Consider the following 21,379-nt stretch of genomic DNA (forward strand, 5'->3'; position numbering starts at 1 on the left):
CATACTTAGGAGTCAGCTGGCTTTGAGCTGGTCCAAGATGTTGCTGCCATCACATTTAACAACCAAACCAAGTCACACAACCAACCAGATTCAAGTGGTGGAGAAACAGACTCCAGTAATTGATGAAAGGAGCTGCAAGATCTTGTGGCAAAGGGCAGCTTCGGGAAGGGGAGGGAGTAAAGAACTATAACCATTTTCACAACCCATCCATCATCATCTCTAACCTATTTTCTCACTCCAGGGAAGCCTGGGGCTGGGAAAGGAACAGGTCAGATGTCAGAAAGGTTTTCACAGCAATGGGTCAACCCAGGTTCCAGACTCCAGTCTTCTTTACCTCATGTGATTATCAGAAATGAGGGTGCTTTTAGGTTCATTTGCTTTTGTCTTTTGTAGAATACTAAGTGCTCTAGTATAGCACACTTCTTCTTAGACAACTAATGCCTGTGAGTACTGATGGCTTCTTCTTAACACAATGCAACAGTACTGATCAACTTTCCTGATCAGCAAGTCCAATCTCCAGAGTTGCCAATCACTCTCGATGGCTCAGTGGGTAAAGGATCCATCTGCAGTGCAGGAGACACAGGAGATGCAGGTTCGATCCCTGGGTCGGGAAGAACCCCTGGAGGAGGAAATGGCGACTCACTCCAATATTCTTGCCTATAAAAAAAATCCCATAGACAGAGGAGCCTGGTAAGCCAGGACTACAAAGAGTCAGACATGACTGAGCATGCATGCAAGGACAAGGACTTGACGACTTAAAATGAAGAGATTGTCCCTTTATTATTTCAAATTCTGATAAACACAAGCAATACTCTTAAAGAAATCCCTACCCACGGGCACTGCCCCACCACCTGTGCACTTTGGTACAAAGTGAGTAGATCAGTTGATATAGGATTGTTATTTGATTCTGCAGAAACACATACCTCTTGCAGTGGATGCCCAGCTCACAAATTCACCTCCATCTTTGGGCGTAAAACCAGACCTGCCCAACAGGTCCCATATCCTATTACTAATTAATTCAGGGACAGCTCCTGGCCTCACAAGACCAATCATCTGATAGACTAAAAATTCTGGGCTGAGATGTGCAAAGCCAGGGAGACCTTGTAGCTGAATCAGGCTTAAGGCAGAGGGGCTCTGAGGATGATTTGCAGAGGTCTCCAGGGTGGCCCCATTTCTTGGTCTTGGTCCCTGGGTGTCACAGTTCAACAACTTCATGGATTCCATGAGGTGCCCCAGTATTCATCCAACAAATATCTTCTTTTTTAAAAACAATTAGCTATCCAGAATTGATTTCTGTTGCCTACAACTGAAAGTCTCACAATTAACATACCTCTAAAGTGTTACCTGTTTAAATAGCGAATGGTCTCTCCTTCACTCTCATTTCAGGAGCGAGGGGGAGAGAATAGCCAACATACACAAAGGTTTCTAGTAGAGTTATCAGAACATGGAAACAGAGTGGTAACCACTAACAAATGTTAAACGTACTATCTTTTGTCCCTTAAATGCCATATTTTTAGGAATTTACCCCACAGATACACCATCCATCCAGAAAACAGATGTATAATATTCATAAGGCTCTATCTCTAATAGTACAAGATTGGAAACAACTAAATGTGCATCAGTGGAGAACTAATAGTAAATACCCGAATGTCAGAAGGCTATGTAGCTGGTAAAAAGATTGGACTTTTTATGCACTGATATGGAATGGTTTCCAAACATATAATTTTAAAAATCAGTTTGCAAAATAATGTACAGAATGTGTCAATCATTTATATTTTTAAATGTGATATATATATATATATATATATATATATATATATACTCATAATACATAGATAGACTACCTCTGGAAGGACACACAAGGATCTGGTGAGGCATCATTTTTTAAACTCTGTATTGTATTAGATATAGAAGGGCATATATTACCTATCTACAAACATGAAAGAGAAAAAAAAATTTTAGGAAAGAAAAATTAAGCCCTAAATGCCCATAGTTCTACACTTGAGTGTCTGGAGTCCTCACGTGCTCTCACTGCTCAACTGAGCAGCTGCTAGAGATTTAACCTCCCTTTCCTGCCCGAAGGATGTCACATCAGCTCTGATCACCTTAATGTAGTTTCAACCGTTGAAGCCCTGACTCAGAGGTATGCATGGAGCCCACAGATGAACTTGACAGTGAGGTGAGCTGAAAGGGAAGTAGGCAAGGGAAAGTAACCTCTGAGCAAACTGTGACAGATCATGTGATGATTGTTTCTCCTAAATCTCATCAGATGTTTATATTCCTCTTGCTTTTCTGAAGAAAATATCTTTTTTTTCCCACCTTAGAACTGTGCCCTCTCACCATTCCCAGCTATGAAATCCACTCTGAGAATAAGGATAAAATATCTATGAACTCTGTTCATATGTACATTCTTTATTTCATTAATTCATAAATACCTGTGTTGGTCATTGTTCTAGAAGCTGGGAGCACAGCAGTGGCCAAAGCGAAAGAGGTCTGTGTCCTCATGGATTGCATTCGAGATGGGAAAAGCAAGAATGCAAATAAATAAACAGAAAAACAAAACAAAACAAAAACAAAACAAAAACAAAACAAAAACATTCATCACTTGTGATGAGTGATGGGAAGGAAGCAAATAAGGTGCCAGGGAGCAAGGGTCTGGGTGGGAGGCTAGCAGTGGCGGAGTTTCAAAGGTGGTCAGGGTCGGCCTCACTGAAGAGGTGACATTTAAACTAACTTTTGAATGACAAGAAGGAGCCAATGCCACAGAAGTCTAAGGGAGGGAGTTTCAGGCCAGTGCAAAGGCCCTGAGGTGGGAAAGAACTTGGCAAGTGTGACAGGGGCCACTGTGGTATGTGGGGAAGGTCAAGTGAATGGTAGGAAGAGAAGAGGTCCAGGGAACAGATAGAGTTATCCAACATCTCCTATATAAAAAAGCCAAGACATCATTTTACCTACAAAGTTCCAAAAACCAAAGATGTGGTTTTTCCAATAGTCATGTATGGATATGAGAGTTGGACCATATAGAAGGCCGAGCACAAAAAGAATTGATGAGTTTGAATTGTCATGCTGGAGAAGACTCTTGAGAGTCTCTTGGACAGCAGGCAGATCGAACCAGTCAATTCTCAACGAAATCAACCCTGAATATTGATTGGAAGGACTGATGCTGAAAGTGAAATTTCAATACTTTGGCCACCTGATGCAAAGAGCCAACTCATTGGAAAAGACCCTGATGCTGGGAAAGATTGAAGGCAAAAGGAGAAAGGGGCAGCAGAGGATGAGATGGTTAGATAGTATCAGTGACACAATGAACATGAATTTGAGCAAACTCCAGGAGATAGCGGGGGACAAAGAAGCCTTGCATGCTGCAGTCGATGGGGTCGCAAAGAGTTGGACATAACTTGGGGACTGGACAACTGAAACAACAATCACCCAATTTACCTATTTCGCCCAGGTTTTATTATGATAAATCTCATCCCACATTAGCACTGCAATGTCAAAGAAAAGCATTTGTCTTCTCCACAGTCTTCGTCAAGTGCTCCAGTACGTTCCTATATCATGTAAACAGATTTCCAAAGCTTGAATACCTCATCAGTCAGGTCAACCAGATGGTTCAAGTCTAGAGTAGTGAGAAATTTATTTTCTATTTCAATTTATTCTATGTGAGTATTTCCCCTATTCTTGGCAGCTGACATTCAACAAATCTTGTTGATAACTTGCTCAAAATAACTGATATTCAACAACTCCATATTTCATTCTGGATAGTTCTGGATTCAAAGCCCATTTTATCACTCATTGTCTGCATGATATTATAAGCATGATATTAAAGTCTGGTGCCTCAGTTTCCACATCTGTTTACCTACCTAATGAGGTTGTTGTGAGATTAAAGTCTCCGTACATGTACTTTTCAAAGTACATGAAAAGTACTCTGACCACACATACTAAGCCTCAGTAACTGTTGGCTGCTCTTCTTATTAGTCTAAGGGAAGTCCTTTCTGTTCTCTTCACAGGAAGGGGGCCCTCTAGCCTGTACCCAGTGTCCTGTTTATTCAGGAGCCGTGTGAACTTTGACAGTGAGATATATTTAACTTGGAGGTGGTTAGAATACCAAAGACTTGGCTGTGTGAACCAGCCAAGCTGCTCACAGATGCTTGGGTAAGTGGATAATTCATGACAGCTTCACAAGGTGATCTCATAGGACAGGTGTGCAAACTTCAGAGGCTCTGAGGAAACTCAACAGACATTTTGTGGTCTGGTGACATGGGCTTTTATGGGCCCCTGAACCCAGCTATTCCAAATTATAGCAAGATAATATGATTGCTCTTGTATTAAACCCTTATGTTTTGGGTTGGCTCATCCCATAGCAATAGGTAACTGGAACACTAGTCAGTGGGGAATTGTAGTCAGAGGGTATTATGGGGCTGTTGACTCTGTCTTCACTGCTCATATGCTCAAGTATTACTAGACTGCCAGAGAGAGACAAACAGAAGGTTTTCTTAGACCCTTCCCTTTGCTATCAGCTACTTGCGAGGGCATTTCCATTCATTCTAAGTGAGAATGGGTTCATTCACGATTAGTTTGCTGCAGTGTTCTTCCTGGGACTTGTAAAGTATTAGATGATCAAATAAAAAAAAATTGGAAAGTGGGGTCCACTTGGCTCATAATTACATGCACAGGTACATAGGTGCAAAGTTAGACCTTTCACCTCCTTTTAATCAAGCATCTTTCATCTTCCTAGACTTAGGGAAGATTTGACCTCTGTTATTAATCTTGTTTTGTGATTTGTGCAGACCTAAATATTAAGTGCACACAGCATGCTCTATCATTACCTGCTCTTTCTTTGAAGCAGTGTCCCAGTGATAAGACTCGAGTATAAGAAAATGGCCCAGGCACTTGATCCAGGGAGAAGAAAGATCCGGAACATCCAAAAGGGTAAGTCTTCCCATAGCTGTGAAGCAGGGAGGCAGGGCACAGAGCCTTGAATTCCTGAGTCTTTGCTTATTACTCTGGTCGTGCTTGGTGAAGCTGAGTGTCTGAATTTCTTGTTGATGGTGAACATCTGGACAATTTCTCTTTTCCTGCTGGGAGCAGCCAAAGGTGAAAAACATCCCACCTGCCTCTTGGGAAGGACTTAAACTAATCATCTCAGCACTGGCCAGAGAAACCTCAGCCATGGCTGGGTTTCAGACAGCTCCAAGGTTCCACAGAGAGGCAGATAGGGCTGCCCCAATGCCTGGGAGAGGAGGCAGTTTGTGGGGGACCTGCCTCAGAGCATTTCCCATCAGCGCACCTTTATGCTCAGGGTGCCCGAGTCCAGACTTTTCCAGATAAAGCATTACATCCTTGTCTGGGTTAACATATTGACTGACCAGTGCCTGTTATCACATTAGTAGTCAAATAAACACTTCTGAAGCTCTGGGGATATAACTTTTTTTTTTTTAATTCAAGGGAATTGCTTTCCATTGTGTTGGTTTCTGCTGTACAACAATGCGAATCAGCTCTCCGTGTACATCCATCTCCTCCCCCTTGCCTCTGGGACATCACAGAGCCCCAGGCTGAGCTCCCCGAGCCGTATAGCTGTTCCCACTAGCTGTGTAGTTGACACATGGTAGTGTACATATCTCAGTGCTACTCTCGAAATTCATCCCACCCTTTCCTTCCCCGCTGTGTCCTCAAGTCTGTTCTCCATGTCTGCCTCTCTATTTCTGCCCTGCAAATAGGTTCGTCAGTACCATTTTTCTAGATTCCATGTATATGTGTAAATGTACAATACTTGTTTTTTTTTTTCTGACTCACTTCACTCCATATTACAGGCTCTAGGGAACACAGAACTTTTAAGTTTTGCTGGTGGTTCGAGGCAGAGAGGTCTCTGTGGGATTCAGTGGGACAGGTCCCTAATCAGAAGATGGGCACGGGGGGCAGGCATGGAGACAGTAGATGGAGCTGAGGCAAGACTCTGCCTGGTCTTCAGCCTGTCCCCAAGCCGGGGAGTGACCAGCCCAGCCTTGGGAGCTGATCTCTGAGCAGACTCGTCCTTTCTGTCCAGGAAACGAAGTTTGCTATGATTCTATTGGGTGCTTCTCTGACTCCGAGCCCTGGGCTGGGACTGCAGTCAGGCCCTTGAAAATTCTCCCCTAGAGCCCGGAGAAGATTGGCACCCGCATCCTGCTCTGCACCAACAAGAATCCAAACAACTTTCAAGTGAGACCTCTGCTATTCTAATGTTGTTGTAAAGGAGTACGCGGCTGTGTCTACCTGCGGACCAGAAGTTCCTTATCCCTGTACCCTTCTCCTCCACCCCATCCTACCAGCCGCTCCGCCAGGCCTAGCCGGACCTGGACAGAGTTGGTCTCTGGTTAAAAAAAAAAATGGCTTGAATGAATGGTTCACTTTTGTCAGAACCTCTAGCTGGTTATGTGATTCTGGTCTGTGGCAAAGAGCTTACCAAAAAAAAAAACCTATGGAAGGCAGACCATGAGTCACAATCCAGACCTAGTAGAGGAAATGATTCCTGTCTTGAGAAGGTGGGGCATGGAGAGGTCAGGATGGGCTTCCTGGAAGAGGTGGCTTTTTGCTAAACTTTGAAAAGTTGTGGCATTGAAACAGGCAGAAATGGAGCAGATAGAGACAGGCCAAAGTGGCTGGGCTACAAAAACATGGAACCTTCTGTGTTTGTCACAGATTCTCCATTCCTCTGATCTATCAACGATTGAGGCATCCAATTTCCAAACAGACAAGAAGACCTGGTTCATCATCCATGGCTTCAGAGACAAGGGAGATGAGAGCTGGCTGGTGGCCATGTGCAAGGCAGGGCCCGGCTCTAACCCCTGTGGCCTGTGCCACAGGCATATGCCCTTCCTTCCCATGAATGCCTCCACCTCCCTTTATGCAATCTCAAGTAGTGAACTTGGAAACAGGAAACCCTGACACATTGAGGTTTTACTATGCAATTAAAATGCCTCTTCACAAAAATAAAAAGCCCTTTCCACACTTCTGGACCACATCAGCAGCCTGAAGCAATGGCATTTGCTGTGTGAGCAATCACTTCCACTCTCTCATTTCTGATTAGATCACACCTAAACGTTGTCTGCTTCGTTTTAGTGAGGCTACTTTGTATTCCCGTGGATGAGGGATTATGTTCCTTTTGTTCAAGTCTTTCCCACTTCCCTAAGAGTCAGAGATATATGCTATGGCTGTTTATTTGAGATGCGAGGAGCTAAGGCTGACCAGGTGCCCAAAATGGCAGAATGTGTGTGTGTTTAGCTGCTCACAGATTCTCGCGTCCAACTCTTTGCAACACTATGGACTGTAGCCGGCCAGGCTCCTCTGGCCATGGGATTTCCCAGGCAAGAATACTGCAGTGAGTTGTCATTTCCTCCTCCAGGGGATCTTCCCTACTCAGGGACTGAACCTGTCTCTCTTGCTTCATCACCTGGGAAGCCTTTGCACTAAACTGCAGAATAGAAAGTGCCAAAACCCACCGTAATAGAGCGTCTTTAGGTCAGAAGGATAGACAATGGAATAACACACTTGTGTACACATGCACACACACACACATGTACACATACACACAAGCGTACATGTGCAAAGGCACACAAACACACACATAATATACCATCCATCCCTTCCTTTCTTGTGTTCACTGATTCAATATGTTTTTCTGACACCTAAGAATTTATCCTAACAGCTTGCCTTCCACACACACATTAATAACTCCAACCTAATGTCAACAGGAAAAGTTACAAACCCTGAAAAGTGAAATAATTCTGCATTTGACCTCGGTTTTTACCAGGTATTTAACTCTTAGTATCACTTCTGTCCCATCATTAATAAGTATCTTAATGTGTAGACTGTAAGATATAGTTTATACTCCAAATTCTCCAAGTTTGTAAGAGATTCCTCAGGACTGCTTTAAAAATAAAGGTCCTGAGAAAACAACTGTTGGTATATGTGTGTGTGACCACACATACTAGTATCATGTATGCGAAAAGATTCTTGATGGATTTTTAATTTATAGCACCATTTTAGACTCAATCTGGTCCTATGTCTTCCCTGGCAGAACTTCTAAGCATATATCAGTTCCTGTGACATCCAGGAAGAAGTTTCCCTTTCAGAATTCTCCAATATATTTTAAATCAGTACAGTTCTATTTTTCAAATATCTGCACTGTGTCTTTCTTCTGTGAAATACTATGCTATCCTAACTCTAAAAATAGTGACCCTTCCCTCCCACCTTAGAACTTAGTGCCCTGTAGCCTGGGTTCACATGAAGCAAGCCCAGGCTTTGTCAAGAGGCTAAAAGGACCCCTAGTGGTGAAATCCACAAAGTCAGTTAGACCCGGGCTTCCAGACAATGAATGCACTTGAGACCTTTTCTTTGCTCAACAGGGCTCTGTAAATGATGCCCTGGTTTTATCCGCCTTACTGAATCAACCTTACTGAATCTAGTCAAAGAAAACCAGAGTGGTCTGCTTTTAATTAATCTACAAGCTAGAGAGGAAGCTAATTTGCCTTTCTCATAACAAACCCCCCGAGGGATAATTCCTGCTGGCAACAAGATTCCTAACAAAGTCAAGTTCATCCCAGTGCCCCTGCTAGGAAGGGACAGAAAGACGGCCAGTGGTAACTCTCAGGGACTATTTCTGAGCACTGCTTGGATGTGGATTCATAAGCCCCATGATACCCCCTGAGGTCTCTCCAACCCCAGAACATGTTTGAGGTGGAGGAGGTGAACTGCATCTGTGTGGACTGGAAGAAAGGCTCCCAGACCACCTACACTCAGGCCGCCAACAATGTGCGTGTGGTGGGCGCCCAGATGGCCCAGATGCTGGCCATGCTCAAGGTGAGTGGTGGCCGGGCTGAAGAGGAGGCACGTGACACACACTGGTCTCTGTATGAAGATGCAACTGAGGCTTCTGTGTTTAAAGAGGAAATATAATTGATAGCGCCCTCAGAGTCTTACTCCTAAAACTCACTTTGAATCGAGGTGCTGTGGATCTGTAGACCTGTAATAAATAAGTACATTTGGGTGAACATCTCTGAGACCAGCGGGTGTGAACACTTTGAGCTTTGTGTTGTTTGTTTGTCCATCAGGTATTTAGGAGCACAGTGTCAGGAGCTCTGCCAGGATGTAAAGAGGACAGCTGTGGTCCCAGGCCCTGGGGGAGTTTACAGTGACAATAGGGTGTGATCAGGGTTCTGATGTGGGGATGGGGAGGGGGCAGCTACAAGGCTTTATAGGAGCACATGGGGGTCAGTGAATCTAGTCCCCATGTGTAATTAAGGATATCTCCCAGAAAGAGACATCTAAGTTGAGAGCTGATGGCTAAGCTGTAGATGACAACAGGAAGAGAAGTTGAAAACAGACCCAAATACAGCATATTTGAGGAACTGCAACTTCCACAAAACGTTTGAGTAGAAAAAGAGTCTAGAAAAATAGGTGTTGAGTCAGGAAAGCTCTGAGGCTTTTGTAATGAGTTGGGTTTCATCCTAATGGCAGTGGAAGGTTTTCAGCAGAGGAGTAATGGCTTTAGGTTTGCAAAAACCACAGCAGAGAAATATCCTGACAATACAATCTTCCCTCTCCAGTTGAACTACAGCTACTTACCTTTCCACCTCACTGGCCACAGCCTGGGGGCCCATGTGGCAGGAGAGGCAGGGAGAAAAACTCTAGGCCTGGGCAGGATTACAGGTAAGACTCAAGGGCCAGGGCCCCAGGTTTTGTCCCCAGTAGCCCCAAGACATGATACAAGACTCCCTAGCTTGGAGCTGGCCCCAAGGAGTCAGTCCCCTTGGCTGTGGCAGAGCCGGTTAGAATCTGCACAGAACATTTGGGAAGCTCCTCAGAGGCCTATCTTTGTGGCAGGGGAGGTAGTGGCTTTGTTCCCTTTGCTTCCTCAGGTCTGTCCGCATTCTTCCTCTCTAGATCCATGTTTTCTGTTGGTGTGGTTCTCTTAGCAGGACTGGGCACCCAGGAAGATGCAGAGCAAGACTGATATGAACATGAGCAAACACAGTTAAGAAGGATCCATATTGTCATTCTTTTTCCCCTTCTCTGAAATCAAGGGCAGAAGAGAACACAAAAATTCCACTGCCTTCATTGGCAGAAGAAATACCATCACCATCACACCAAAAGCATCCTTTTAACCCAAGCAAAGCCCTTAAATTATAACAACAAATTACACCAATGAAATATAATCATTATGAAGCTAATATAACTATTACAGTAAGCATAGATTAAGTGCCTACTTATCCCAAATACTTTGCAAAGTGCTTTACATTTTTCTCATTTAATCCTCAGAACTAAAGAAAAAGGCTGAGGGAAGCAAATGACTCACCCAAGGTCACACATCTAGTCAGTGATAGAACTGACACTCAATCCCAGTTCTCCTATCTTATGGCTTAAGCAAGTCTCTACCTTTATAAGAACACTACCATTTATTTTCAAGAGACAGTTATGTTCGTGCCTTTACAGCTTCTCTGATAAAATCTTCAAAGACAACTCTTAAATCCAGGAGTCCTGTCAAGAAGGAGATATAGTCAGTAGTGTCCAACTCTTTGAGACCCTAAAGAGCCTGGAAGGCTTTGCCACAAGTGCCACCATATAGTCAGGGGAAAATAATACTAAATATTTACTTACATACCCATAACCAATGTGCCAGTCACTTTGCCAAATGCTACATATCCTATCTCGTTTAGTTTTATCATAGCTGAATTATTACCCCTATTTTATAAATGGGGAAACTGAGGCATAGAAAAAGTCAAGTGATTCACCCAAGGTCATGCAACTTGCTCAAGAAATAGCCAAGCAGGGCTTTGGAGCCAGGCATCCTAGCCCCAGATGGCTTCCCAGATGGTGCTAGTGGTAAAGAACTTGCCTGCCAATACAGGAGACATACATGGGTCCGATCCCCCCGTCTGGAAGATTCCATTGGAGGAGGGCATGGCAGCCTACTCCACTATTCTTGCCTGGAGAATCCCATGGACAGAGGTGCCTGACAGGCTATGGTCCACAGGATCGTAAAGAGTTGGACAAGGCTAAAGCGACTTAGCATATACACACACATGCATGCATCCTAGTCCCAGAATCTGTTTTGAATCAGGATACTTACTGATTCTTACTACTTCTGCCCTTTTCCCTTCAAACTTGGGAAGGGAAAGAGAAAGTTGAAGAAGAAAGATATACAAGGAAGTGGGAGAATCTGTTGTAGAAAAAATAAATCCTTTCCTAAACAAAATCTGAATTTCTTTTTCCACCTGCCCTTCTCTATACATGCACTAGAATGTAATAAGCATCATAGAGACTTGATGGCTCCATGTTTCATACCCTGGCCATGGCACTGCACGGCTCCAGGGTATTCCTGGAGTTGGATAGTGCACAACCTGGGCAACTGTACAAACTCCATCTTGCTGGCACCTACAGTCAAACCTATTGTGTGCAGCACTGGCCATCTCTTTCAGGATTGGATCCTTTAGAAGCAAATTTTTACAGGGTACTCCTGAAGAGGTCCAACTCGACCCCTCCGACACTGGCTTTGTTAATGTGATTCACACAGATGCAGCTCCCCTGATCCCATTCAGGGGTGAGCCCTGCAATGTTCCAACTGCAAGCACTGTGCAATCGTGTTTTAAGCAGGAGAGCCCTGCATTAGGAAAAGCTCACCGCTGTTCTAAATATTTCAGGCTTTGGAACGAAACAACAGGTGGGTCACCTTGACTTCTTCTCAAATGGCAGAGAGGAAATGTCCGGATGCAGGAAGAATGCCCTGTCGCAGATCGTGGACCTAGATGGCATCTGGGCAGGTAAAGGCTGAGTAGAGTGGGGGAACCACTTCCCTGGGGGAGCAATGCCATTCCCACAGCAAAGCGTAACAATGAAAACACACTGTTAAACAATCTCCCCTTTTAGACCTTATTCCTAAAAATACAGCCATGTGTCATTTGTTATATCTCAGTTCTGTTGGTTGTTATTTCCTTAAAATATTGTTGTGGGTGTCCTGGAATGAACAAGCAACAAAGATTTACAAAACCATTTCTTAAAACTGTTAACTCAGTCAATTGATAACTACCTAATAAAGGAAGGAAATACCATAAAAGTAACTATCCTGACTTGAAGAGAATTTTTCTACCAGTTCTTGCTTATGATATGGTTCACGCTTATGTTACTGGCTTCAACTCCATGGATAAAATGGGAATATTCCCAATCGTGTTCATGGCAAACCCGTTTGCATGAGAGTCACTGCTCTTCTATGTTGGGGCGACAATAAGAAGCAATCACAGGTAATGAAGGTTAGAGCAGAGACTTGCTACTCAATGTGGCTGTTCTTTATCAACGGTCAGCAACTGGGATTACAGGCCTCATTCAGATACAACTCTCTGTATCAGATAAAGTCAGAATGACAATGAATAGGTGAAATTTTCAGCCAGACTGATCATTTGGCCACACAAATGATGCAATATTTTTAGAATGTGAGCATAATGACTTGGCAGGGATGAACACCACTGAAACAAATGTTAAGGCTGAGGACCAATGTGTTTGTCTTTCATGGCTTTATGAGGCTTTGAGAGAACAGAGTAGCACAGACTCTCCATCAGTATCAACCAAGCAAATTTAGGCCAGGTATTGAAGGTGTGCTGTCATAGTTACCACTTGGCAAGAGTTTGTAGGGGCCAAGGAAGGTTCTAAGAAGGAGCAAGACTTGTGAGAGTGAACCGAGTGTTCACATAAAGCCACCTAAAGCTAGTCAACCTTCTTTTTTATTTGCCTGAGTGGGTCATGAAAATGTCCTTGTCCTGCTTTTGTCATGTCTGGGAGGTCATGCCGCATCTGATTGTGTCCCCAAGAACCTTCCACCTGGTGCCTGGGACACAGAACAGCACAGAGCTTAGAGGCCTGGGCTCAAGCACCAGATAGGCCTGGGTTTAAATCCCAGCTCCACCACTCCTAGCTGAAATCTGAAACCTGAGGCTGGAGTCTATATAACTTTCTGTAATTAAGGATGGTGTTTTACCCGTCTCTGAAGAAAAGTGAAAGTGTTAATTGCTCGGTCATGTCTGACTCTTTGCGACCCCGTGGACTGTAGCCCACCAGGCTCCTCCATCCATGGGAAATCCTGTTTGCATGAGAGTCGCCACTCTTGTCCATGGAAATCCCATGGACAGGCAAGAATACTGGAGTGGATTGTCATTCCCTTCTCCAGGGGATATTCCTGATCCCGGGATCAAACCTGGGTCTCCTGCGTTGCAGGCAGATTCTTTACTATCTGAGCCACTGGGGAAACCCCTGAAGAAAGGTGAGGGTTATAGGGACAATACACGTAAAGAGTTCAAAACATTGCCCAGCAATCAGAAAGCAGGCTTTCTATGTTAATTGTCATTTTGTGTCTGGATTTTGGACTCATCTTAAATTTCTGAATATATAATCCCATCCCACTTGGAGGGAGAGGCAGAGAAGTTGTCACGGGACCCCGGCCACCTGTGCAGACTTCCTTCTTTGCTTCATCAGGAACCCGGGACTTCAGGGCTTGCAATCACCTGAGAAGCTATAAGTACTACTCAGAGAGCATCCGCAATCCCAAAGGATTCACCGCATACCCCTGTGCTTGCCGCAGGGACTTAGAGTCTGTAAGATGTTATACCACTTTGAGTCCCATGGTGGTGCTGTTGTCCTGCTATGTTGGGGTCTGCAGTACTCTTCACCAGTTTCTGATCATCCCTTATTTTTTTTTGGCACTGCTTGTCAGAGTTCACGTGGAGTGAACCCCTCTGTGGACTGGAGGGGGAAAAAGCTTTAAGCAGCAGGTAGCTACAATTATAGAAGAGTCACGTGGAAGAGGAAGATTCTGGGAAATCAGAGAGTAGAGCCATCAATTCAGTGATCTAGGAAGGCTTCCTGTTGGAGGCAAAGTTTGAATCTTGCTTGGAAAATCATAGATTTTAGAAGGAGAAGGAGTGCAGATTTCTGACTAAAGCAGAACAAAGATAGAATGTGTGAGAGAAGAATATATACACCAGAGAGAAGGAAAGGTGGATGCCAGGCTGGCAGCCGGGGGAGGGGGGTTGTGTCTTATGCAGCTGGCAATAAGAGAGACAGCTGGAGCCTGGTGTGACCATCTCTCCCCAGCTCCCCATTCAGTGACATCATGTTGGTAGCCTGAAACTAGCCACAGTCAGAGAGTATTTATAGCATGGAAATTGGTAGACACTACAAAAGACTTTTTGTTCCAGTGTTGCCTGTTAATCATTCACCAGCGCACCACTTGATGGAAGCCATACTTGATCTAACCTGGGGCCCAGGCAGCAATATTTTCTAAACCTCCTGACATAGTTCTAATGTGATCTGCCTCAGGCTTGGGTACCACATCCTGGATGAACGTAGTTTAGACACCATCTATTCCAATCTCTTTCCAGTTATAAAAGAGGAAACTCAGACTATAGGAAAATTGCTCATAAGATGGGTGGATCATAGAGAGAAAAACATACCTTACAGCCAGATCCATCTTTCTCATTAGAACAAGTGCTTCCCCTGTCTAGATGAAGGGTGCCCACAGATGGGACACTATGCTGACAGATTTGCTGGCAAGACACGTGAGGAGCAGCAGCAGTTCTTCCTGAACACAGGAGATTCCAGCAAATTTGCTCGTAAGTTGTGTTGTGACTATCCTGCCCTGGTAAAGAAGGTGTGATTTCTGTTTTACATAATATAAATACTACATAAACAAAAATAACCTGAAATATTTGTGGGTACATTTTATCTTAGTAAAAGGACACATCCACTCAAACTACCCCATTTAACACTCAACTGAGAATTTAGAAAGAGTCTGCTTTATTTCCAGTTTATTTCTATGGCATAAAATGAGCTCATGCAAGTAGCATGGCTAGTGGGCTAACAGTGATTTACATGTTTCTGTGGCTATCTTCTCTGAATTTTTGTCACCCCACAGTCTTTTGTTCTCTTCATCATAAAAATCGTCTCATCTACATCTGTTTTCCTATTCATTCAAAATTTATTTGATACCAACTCTTTGCTTGTCCAACCCACTTAGAAGCCCAACTCCAATCTCTCCATTTCCAGCCATCTATCCATGTGTCCCTCTTGATAATGGGTGTGGGGGAGGGGTGACTATCTGGTGGAGGGTGAATAGGAATCAGAAAGGGGTAATTTCTCTCCAAATTCAGCTGAATGAGCTCAGACAAAGGGTAGAAATGGGCATGTTTCAGCCACTTTGTGCCAACTTGCCCTATGAAAGTTTCTTAAGATGTTGCACTGTAAAAAAAGAGAGAGACTGTGTATATACAAATACATAAATATAATACAAGTCTTATATAGTACTTTAAGTCAGGTTTATTGAGATATAATTTATGTACAGCAAAAGTCAGCCTTTGTGGTGTATAGCTGGTTCTATGGGTTTTGATAAATGAATAGTCATGTAGCCATCTCCACAATCAAGATAGGGAATATTTCCATCACTGCATACATATTTATTTAAAAAGACGTTGATGAATCAATCCTTCTTCTGATGTGGTGATGCATGAAATACATGCCCATATTTTAAAATGACAAATTAAACATTCAAAAGCCATATATTATTCCTCAACTAACATTTATTTATGGACCACAGACTGCTAGACACAGGGGGTGCAGGGAGGATGTAAACACTCTAGTATGAAATTTATAACGCAGCAGAGAAGATGGAAACTGAGCAAGCAGCTCCAAGTGCATTGGGCTTGGCAGATTGCTGCTGGGATATCGGGGGGACAGAGCACACAGCCTTGACCAGAGGAAGGAGTAGAGAAAACACCACTGAGGACCTGAAGGACATGTCGAAGTTAGGCAAAGGGTGTGTGGGGGTGTGTGTGTGTTTACATGCCTATGTGTGTGCATGGGACTGTGTGTATATGAGTATGTGGGTGTATGTATACATGTGTATACGTGTGTGCATGTGTGTGTTTATGGAGTTTTCCAGGTGGTGCTAGTGGTAAAGAACCTGCCTGCCAGTGCAGGAGGTATAAGAGGTGTGGATTCAATCCACTGGTCAGGAAGAGCCCCTGGAGGAGGGCATGGCAACCCACTCCAGTGTTCTTGCCTGGAGAATCCGTTGGACAGAAGAGCCTGGTAGGCTATAGTCCATAGAGTCTCAGAGACTCGGACACGACTGAAGCAACTTAGCATGCACGCACGTGTGGGCTTATGTATGTGTGTGAGTGTGTGGTCATAGATGTGCAAGTTTGTGTGCACATGTGTGGGCTCCTGTGGGCCAAGACAGCTCTTCAGGTATAAATCTTTTTTTTTTCATTTATTTTTATTAGTTGGAGGCTAATTACTTTACAACATTGCAGTGGTTTTTGTCATACATTGAAATGAATTAGCCATGGATTTACATGTATTCCCCATCCCAGTCCCCCCTCCCACCTCCCTCTCCACCCGATCCCTCTGGGTCTTCCCAGTGCACCAGGCCCGCACACTTGTCTCATGCATCCAACCTGGGCTGGTGATCTGTTTCACCCTAGATAATATACATGTTTCGGTGCTGTTCTCTTGAAACATCCCACCCTCGCCTTCTCCGACAGAGTCCACAAGTCTGTTCTATACATCTGAGTCTCTTTTTCTATTTTGCATATAGGGTTATCGTTACCATCTTTCTAAATTCCATATATATGTGTTAGTATACTGTAATGGTCTTTATCTTTCTGGCTTACTTCACTCTGTATAATGGGCTCCAGTTTCATCCATCTCATTAGAACTGATTCAAATGAATTCTTTTTATAGGTATAAATCTTGATGACCTCTGTGCTGGAGACTGCTCAAGCCACAGAAAGGCAAAGGAAAGACAGACCTGGCCCTTGAGACTCTGAGGACGGCATCCCGAGTTACCTTTCAAATGTGGGGACAAGCCCTCAATCCTTCTCTTCTCACCTTCACTCACATCGCTGTCCTTCTAGAGTGGAGCTGTCCAACAGAACTCTAGTTCGTGGTGGAAATGCTCTGTGCTGTCCAGGGCAGCAGCCATTAACCATGTGTAGCAGTTCAGCACCTTCAATGTGGCTAAGGAAACTGAGGAGTTTTTTAAAAATTTAATTTAATCTGAGTTTAAATTTAAGCAGCCACGTGTGACTAGTGGTCCCTTTACTGGGGTGGGGCCACTGCCAGATGTGTGCTTCTCCTTAGGGCCTAGCTCCAGTTGTAGGTTAACATGTAGAACTTTCTATCTCAATGCCTCAGTGTAAGGAATGGGGAACAGGGATCTGAGATGTGGGTCCACTCCCTTGTGCATGAATAGACTGAACTCTTTTCTATACCCCGCGCAGGCTGGAGGTATGGCGTTTCTGTAACACTGTCTGGAAGAACAGCCACTGGTCAAATCAAAGTTGCTTTGTTTGGAAATAAGGGAAACACTCGTCAATACGATGTCTTCAAGTAAATTTCCTTTTCTGACACCATCTCTCACTTGGTGATACACAGGGCTTTCATATGCATGCATTGACATGCTTGCATATTTTTCTGAATGGCTTTTAAATTATTTAGTTTATGTACTGAAGCTAATTTCAGATTTCTGCTAACAAGTGTTCTTTTCTCTATTATAAATCCAGGCATTTAATTCTTTCTCTCTCAATAGATAAGATTTTTTAAGATTAAATCTAATGTTATCCCAGATATCATGTTTTCTGACTAGCCTAGTCAGACATGTGTTTTGTGTTAAAATAAGCGGATAAGTTGTTATTCTACAAATAATTCGAGCAGAAAAATATGAAAAAATTACATGGTTTTCTATAACAAACTTTGAAGATAAATGAACTTACATTTGAAGAAATAATATTTAAATAGTAGTTTGAGGAACTTCCCTGATGGCCCAGTGGTCAAGACTCCTAGCCTCCCCTGCAGGGGGCACAGGTTCGATCCCCGATTGGGAAACGAAGATCCCATATGCCATGTGGCATGGCCAAAAATAAAATAAATAGTAGTTTGAGACTTATGGCATTGTAACTGAGTTTTTCATTTTTCTAACCTTTATGTGAGAGTTAGTTTGGAAAAATTATCTAGTTAATCTTGAGTAGAGAAAAGTGGCAGGGACTTATATATTCATTAGAACTTACTGCAGTGAATGAGAATGTTTCTATTTTTCTATTTCAAGTGGGATTATCAAACCAGGCTCCACCCTTTCCAGTGAGTTTGACGCAGATATTGATGTTGGAACAATTGAGAAAGTCAAGTTTCTTTGGAATAACAACGTCGTAAACCCTACCCTCCCCAAAGTGGGTGCAGCCAAGATCACCATGCAGAAGGGAGAGGGAAAGACCGAGTAAGTGTCGTTGCTGGCTTGTTCCTGAGGATGTTTGTAGAAAGTTGCATTTGTCATGGAAACTCACTCCAGAAGGTCAGTTAAGGTTCAGCCAGGGTCCTCAGCACTCACTTTGGGAAGCATGGATGATAAGGCTCCACTTTCAGTGAAAACTGAGGAGGAAAAATAAGACAGATAGTAAGAAATAGTTTCTGAGGGATATAAGGTTATAAATATGGGTTGGAGGATGGCTACATGTTAAAGAGGGGACAACCCATGAAAGCTCAGAGTAATAGAAGAAGAAATCAGTTTTAGCAAAAGATATAAAATTTGAGATGAGACAAGAGAGAGCTGAGATGGCCATACTTGCAGAATATTCATCCTGACCTGTGATGTCCCCAACTATCCCAGCTGGGGGGCATACAGGGGTAATGACCAAAGCTCAGACCCCAAGTCCAGCCAGGAGGACACCCCTGTGGGGCTCGGCAGAAAGGGGCCCCTGGGCTCCTGGTCACTGACTGAGGTTTGGGAGGTCAGGTGGGGTCACTAAACTCAGGCCCCAGAGAATGTCCCTCCCCTGAGCAGAGGGACAACAGGGTTGGCAGACCTCACAGCCATCTCTTCGGGCTGGGTGACCTCTGTGAGGTCCTCCTTGTCTCTCAGAAGGAAGGATGGAGAGGCTGGCCCAGGCGGGTGGTCAGCAGAACAGGATCCTCTCAGAGACAGCACAGCACCAAGGAGGCAGGTGGGGAATGCTGGGCAGGCCGGGGGTGCAGCCAAGGCCTCCCCTGCCAACCCCACCAGAGAACACTGAGGCTTGAAGGTCAGTTCCCCAGACCCTGTAAGGAATTAGATCCATTGCCTGCATCCTGGGACCGTGTGGTTAAAATCAGGTCAGAAGAATGTGGTCTCATTGGAATCTTTACAACACGAGGCGTTCCCAGGAGATGACTTGCTCACAGGTACATCTGAGAAAGGAAAAAATACAAGACCGAATCAGCCAGGGCAAGGCACCCTACGGTGTCTTTCTGCACTTTCTAGAAAGGGACCAGAATATGCTTGAGGCCGTGCCTGAGGCCCTGAGTCCATCAGCTGTCACCTCAGCTCTCCAGAGGCCTATGTGCAGCTTCCCCACCTGCCAACTCCAGAGGGAATCTATCCCAAAAAAGCTGGATGGTGGACATCAGATATTTTAAATATAGGAAGATCGAACCTCACCAACTAGTCTGGGGAATAAAAATGCTGAATTCATTAACTTATTCAAATATTTTGCTGTTGGGAAAACAGCCAATAAGTAACATTTTAAAAAATAATAATAATTGGGAGACCAAAGAAAAGTAAGACTTTGGTCCAACCTCCTTTCAGATACCCCTCAGATTTTTTTAGTTAATATGTGGAAGTTATCGTGGTTTCAAGTCCTACCAAGCAATCTGCTGACAGGAATTCCCTCCAGTGACATGATGTCAAAAGAAAAAAATGTAGTTTTCTCCCCTTTATTTCTCTCTCTGCCCAACACTGGCCTCTTCCCTCCCTTCCTCTCTGACTTGATTAAGCACCAGGTATGCCAGGAGTACAGGGGGGGATGCAAAGACAGAGGGGAAGATGCTCTGGAGGGCTTAACATGTAGCTGTTGGAAAATTGGACTTGTAATTGATGCAAAAGGTCAAATGACACAATAAGAACTCCCCATGAGGGGCCCGAAGAGAGTGGCTGGGAAGGCAGGCAGAGGGTCCGGGAGGATGAAATGGGAAGGGGTAAGCCAGGCTGCTGAGGGTGGGCCTCCCGTGCAGAGGGCTGGAATATGATTGGAGGTTAGGGTTAGGGCTTCCTGGAAAGACAAATGAAATACAGAGGGAAAGTGGGGAGGGTCCATTGAAGGTGAGGAAAGAGGATGAAGCTTCAGAGCTCATAGGTGGTGAGACCTGAGAGAAGCCTGTGTTTCCTAGAAGAGCTATAACCATAACCACTTACATCTGCATTGTTTTTTAATTAATTATAAAGCTTTTTTGCATGTATTGTCACGAGACATATTTTTGACATGGAATTCTCACCAGTCATGGAACAGAGCTGCACCCTCTTCTACAAATGACACCAGTGGTGAGACTCAAGTAACCAGCTCCCTGTCATATCGGGAAGACAGGAGAAGGGGAGCCCCAGCAGAGAGCCAGGCCCCCAGCTCCAGGCTTGAAAGGCAAGGTCACGGTAGCTTTGGAGTTGACCCAACCGTAGAAAATGTGGGCCATGACGTCAGCTAGATCTGTATTTGTATCTTGGTTCTTCCTCGTATTAACTGAGAGCCCTCTGTGCCTCAGTTTCCTCTCCTGTGACGGAGGACTCGTGACAACACCTCCGCACACTTGTGTTCTGAGAAGGAAGTTCACGTCGCATGCACAGTGAACAGCTAGTGTCTTTGCAGCTAGTAGGAGGAGCTCAGTCTACTGTAGCGACTGTATTTTCTGGAGCTACTGTAAGGTTGAATCGGGTCCTCAGAGTGACTGAGCCAAGAGTGAGTCCATCTGTAAATCCATGTGCCAGGGTTTTGGGGTGCTCTCATGGGTTGTAGAGAAGGAGAGCTGTGAGAGGCCCAGTCCCTGCTTCAAGGAGCTCACAGTCCTGGCTGCCAGAGTGCCCAGAGACCATCCACCCCTGTTTGTGTCCTGAGTCCAGGCCAGCCCCACCCACTGGAAGCCTCCAGGCAATCAGCCCTCCAGGAACTGTTTGAAGCTACCAGCCTACCTCCACTGAATGAGTCCAGTTGCCAAATAAGGATGCCCAGCACTTAGAAAGCATTCCTTTTCTCTCCCCAGACACAGATTCTGCAGCGAAGACACCGTGAGAGAAGATGTCCTGCTCATTTTTGTGCCCTGTTAAACGCCAGGCGCGGTGCCACTGCGTATAACACCAATAAAATCCGGTCATGCATATATCTGCTCACCTCTGTGGCTGATGTCAGCTGCCCCCTATGGGACATTTGGGAACTGTCCTGCACATTTTCTGTATATTTGGGTTTCCTGCCCTTGACCTCCAGTTACCACACCTTTCCCCCACCTCCACCCGGTTTCCTTGGTCCTTGGGCCCACTGTCTTCTCCTCACCTGAGGGGGCG

At 44.5% G+C, this 21,379-nt stretch overlaps 1 protein-coding gene across 1 annotated transcript; it reads left to right on the plus strand.

Moving 5' to 3' along the window:
- Window positions 1-5,045: 5,045 nt before the first annotated feature.
- PNLIPRP1 (pancreatic lipase related protein 1) lies at window positions 5,046-21,145 on the plus strand. Its single transcript, XM_070469848.1, is given in 13 exon segments — window positions 5,046-5,094; window positions 6,044-6,198; window positions 6,679-6,804; window positions 8,704-8,838; window positions 9,585-9,687; window positions 11,457-11,482; window positions 11,485-11,578; window positions 11,679-11,798; window positions 13,501-13,619; window positions 14,507-14,636; window positions 17,304-17,412; window positions 18,128-18,295; window positions 21,082-21,145. Coding segments are annotated over 13 exon segments (1,398 nt in total).
- The last annotated feature ends 234 nt before the right edge of the window (window positions 21,146-21,379 follow it).

Source organism: Odocoileus virginianus, chromosome 7 (genome assembly GCF_023699985.2).
Source record: "Odocoileus virginianus isolate 20LAN1187 ecotype Illinois chromosome 7, Ovbor_1.2, whole genome shotgun sequence".
NCBI classification, from domain to species: Eukaryota; Metazoa; Chordata; class Mammalia; order Artiodactyla; family Cervidae; genus Odocoileus; species Odocoileus virginianus.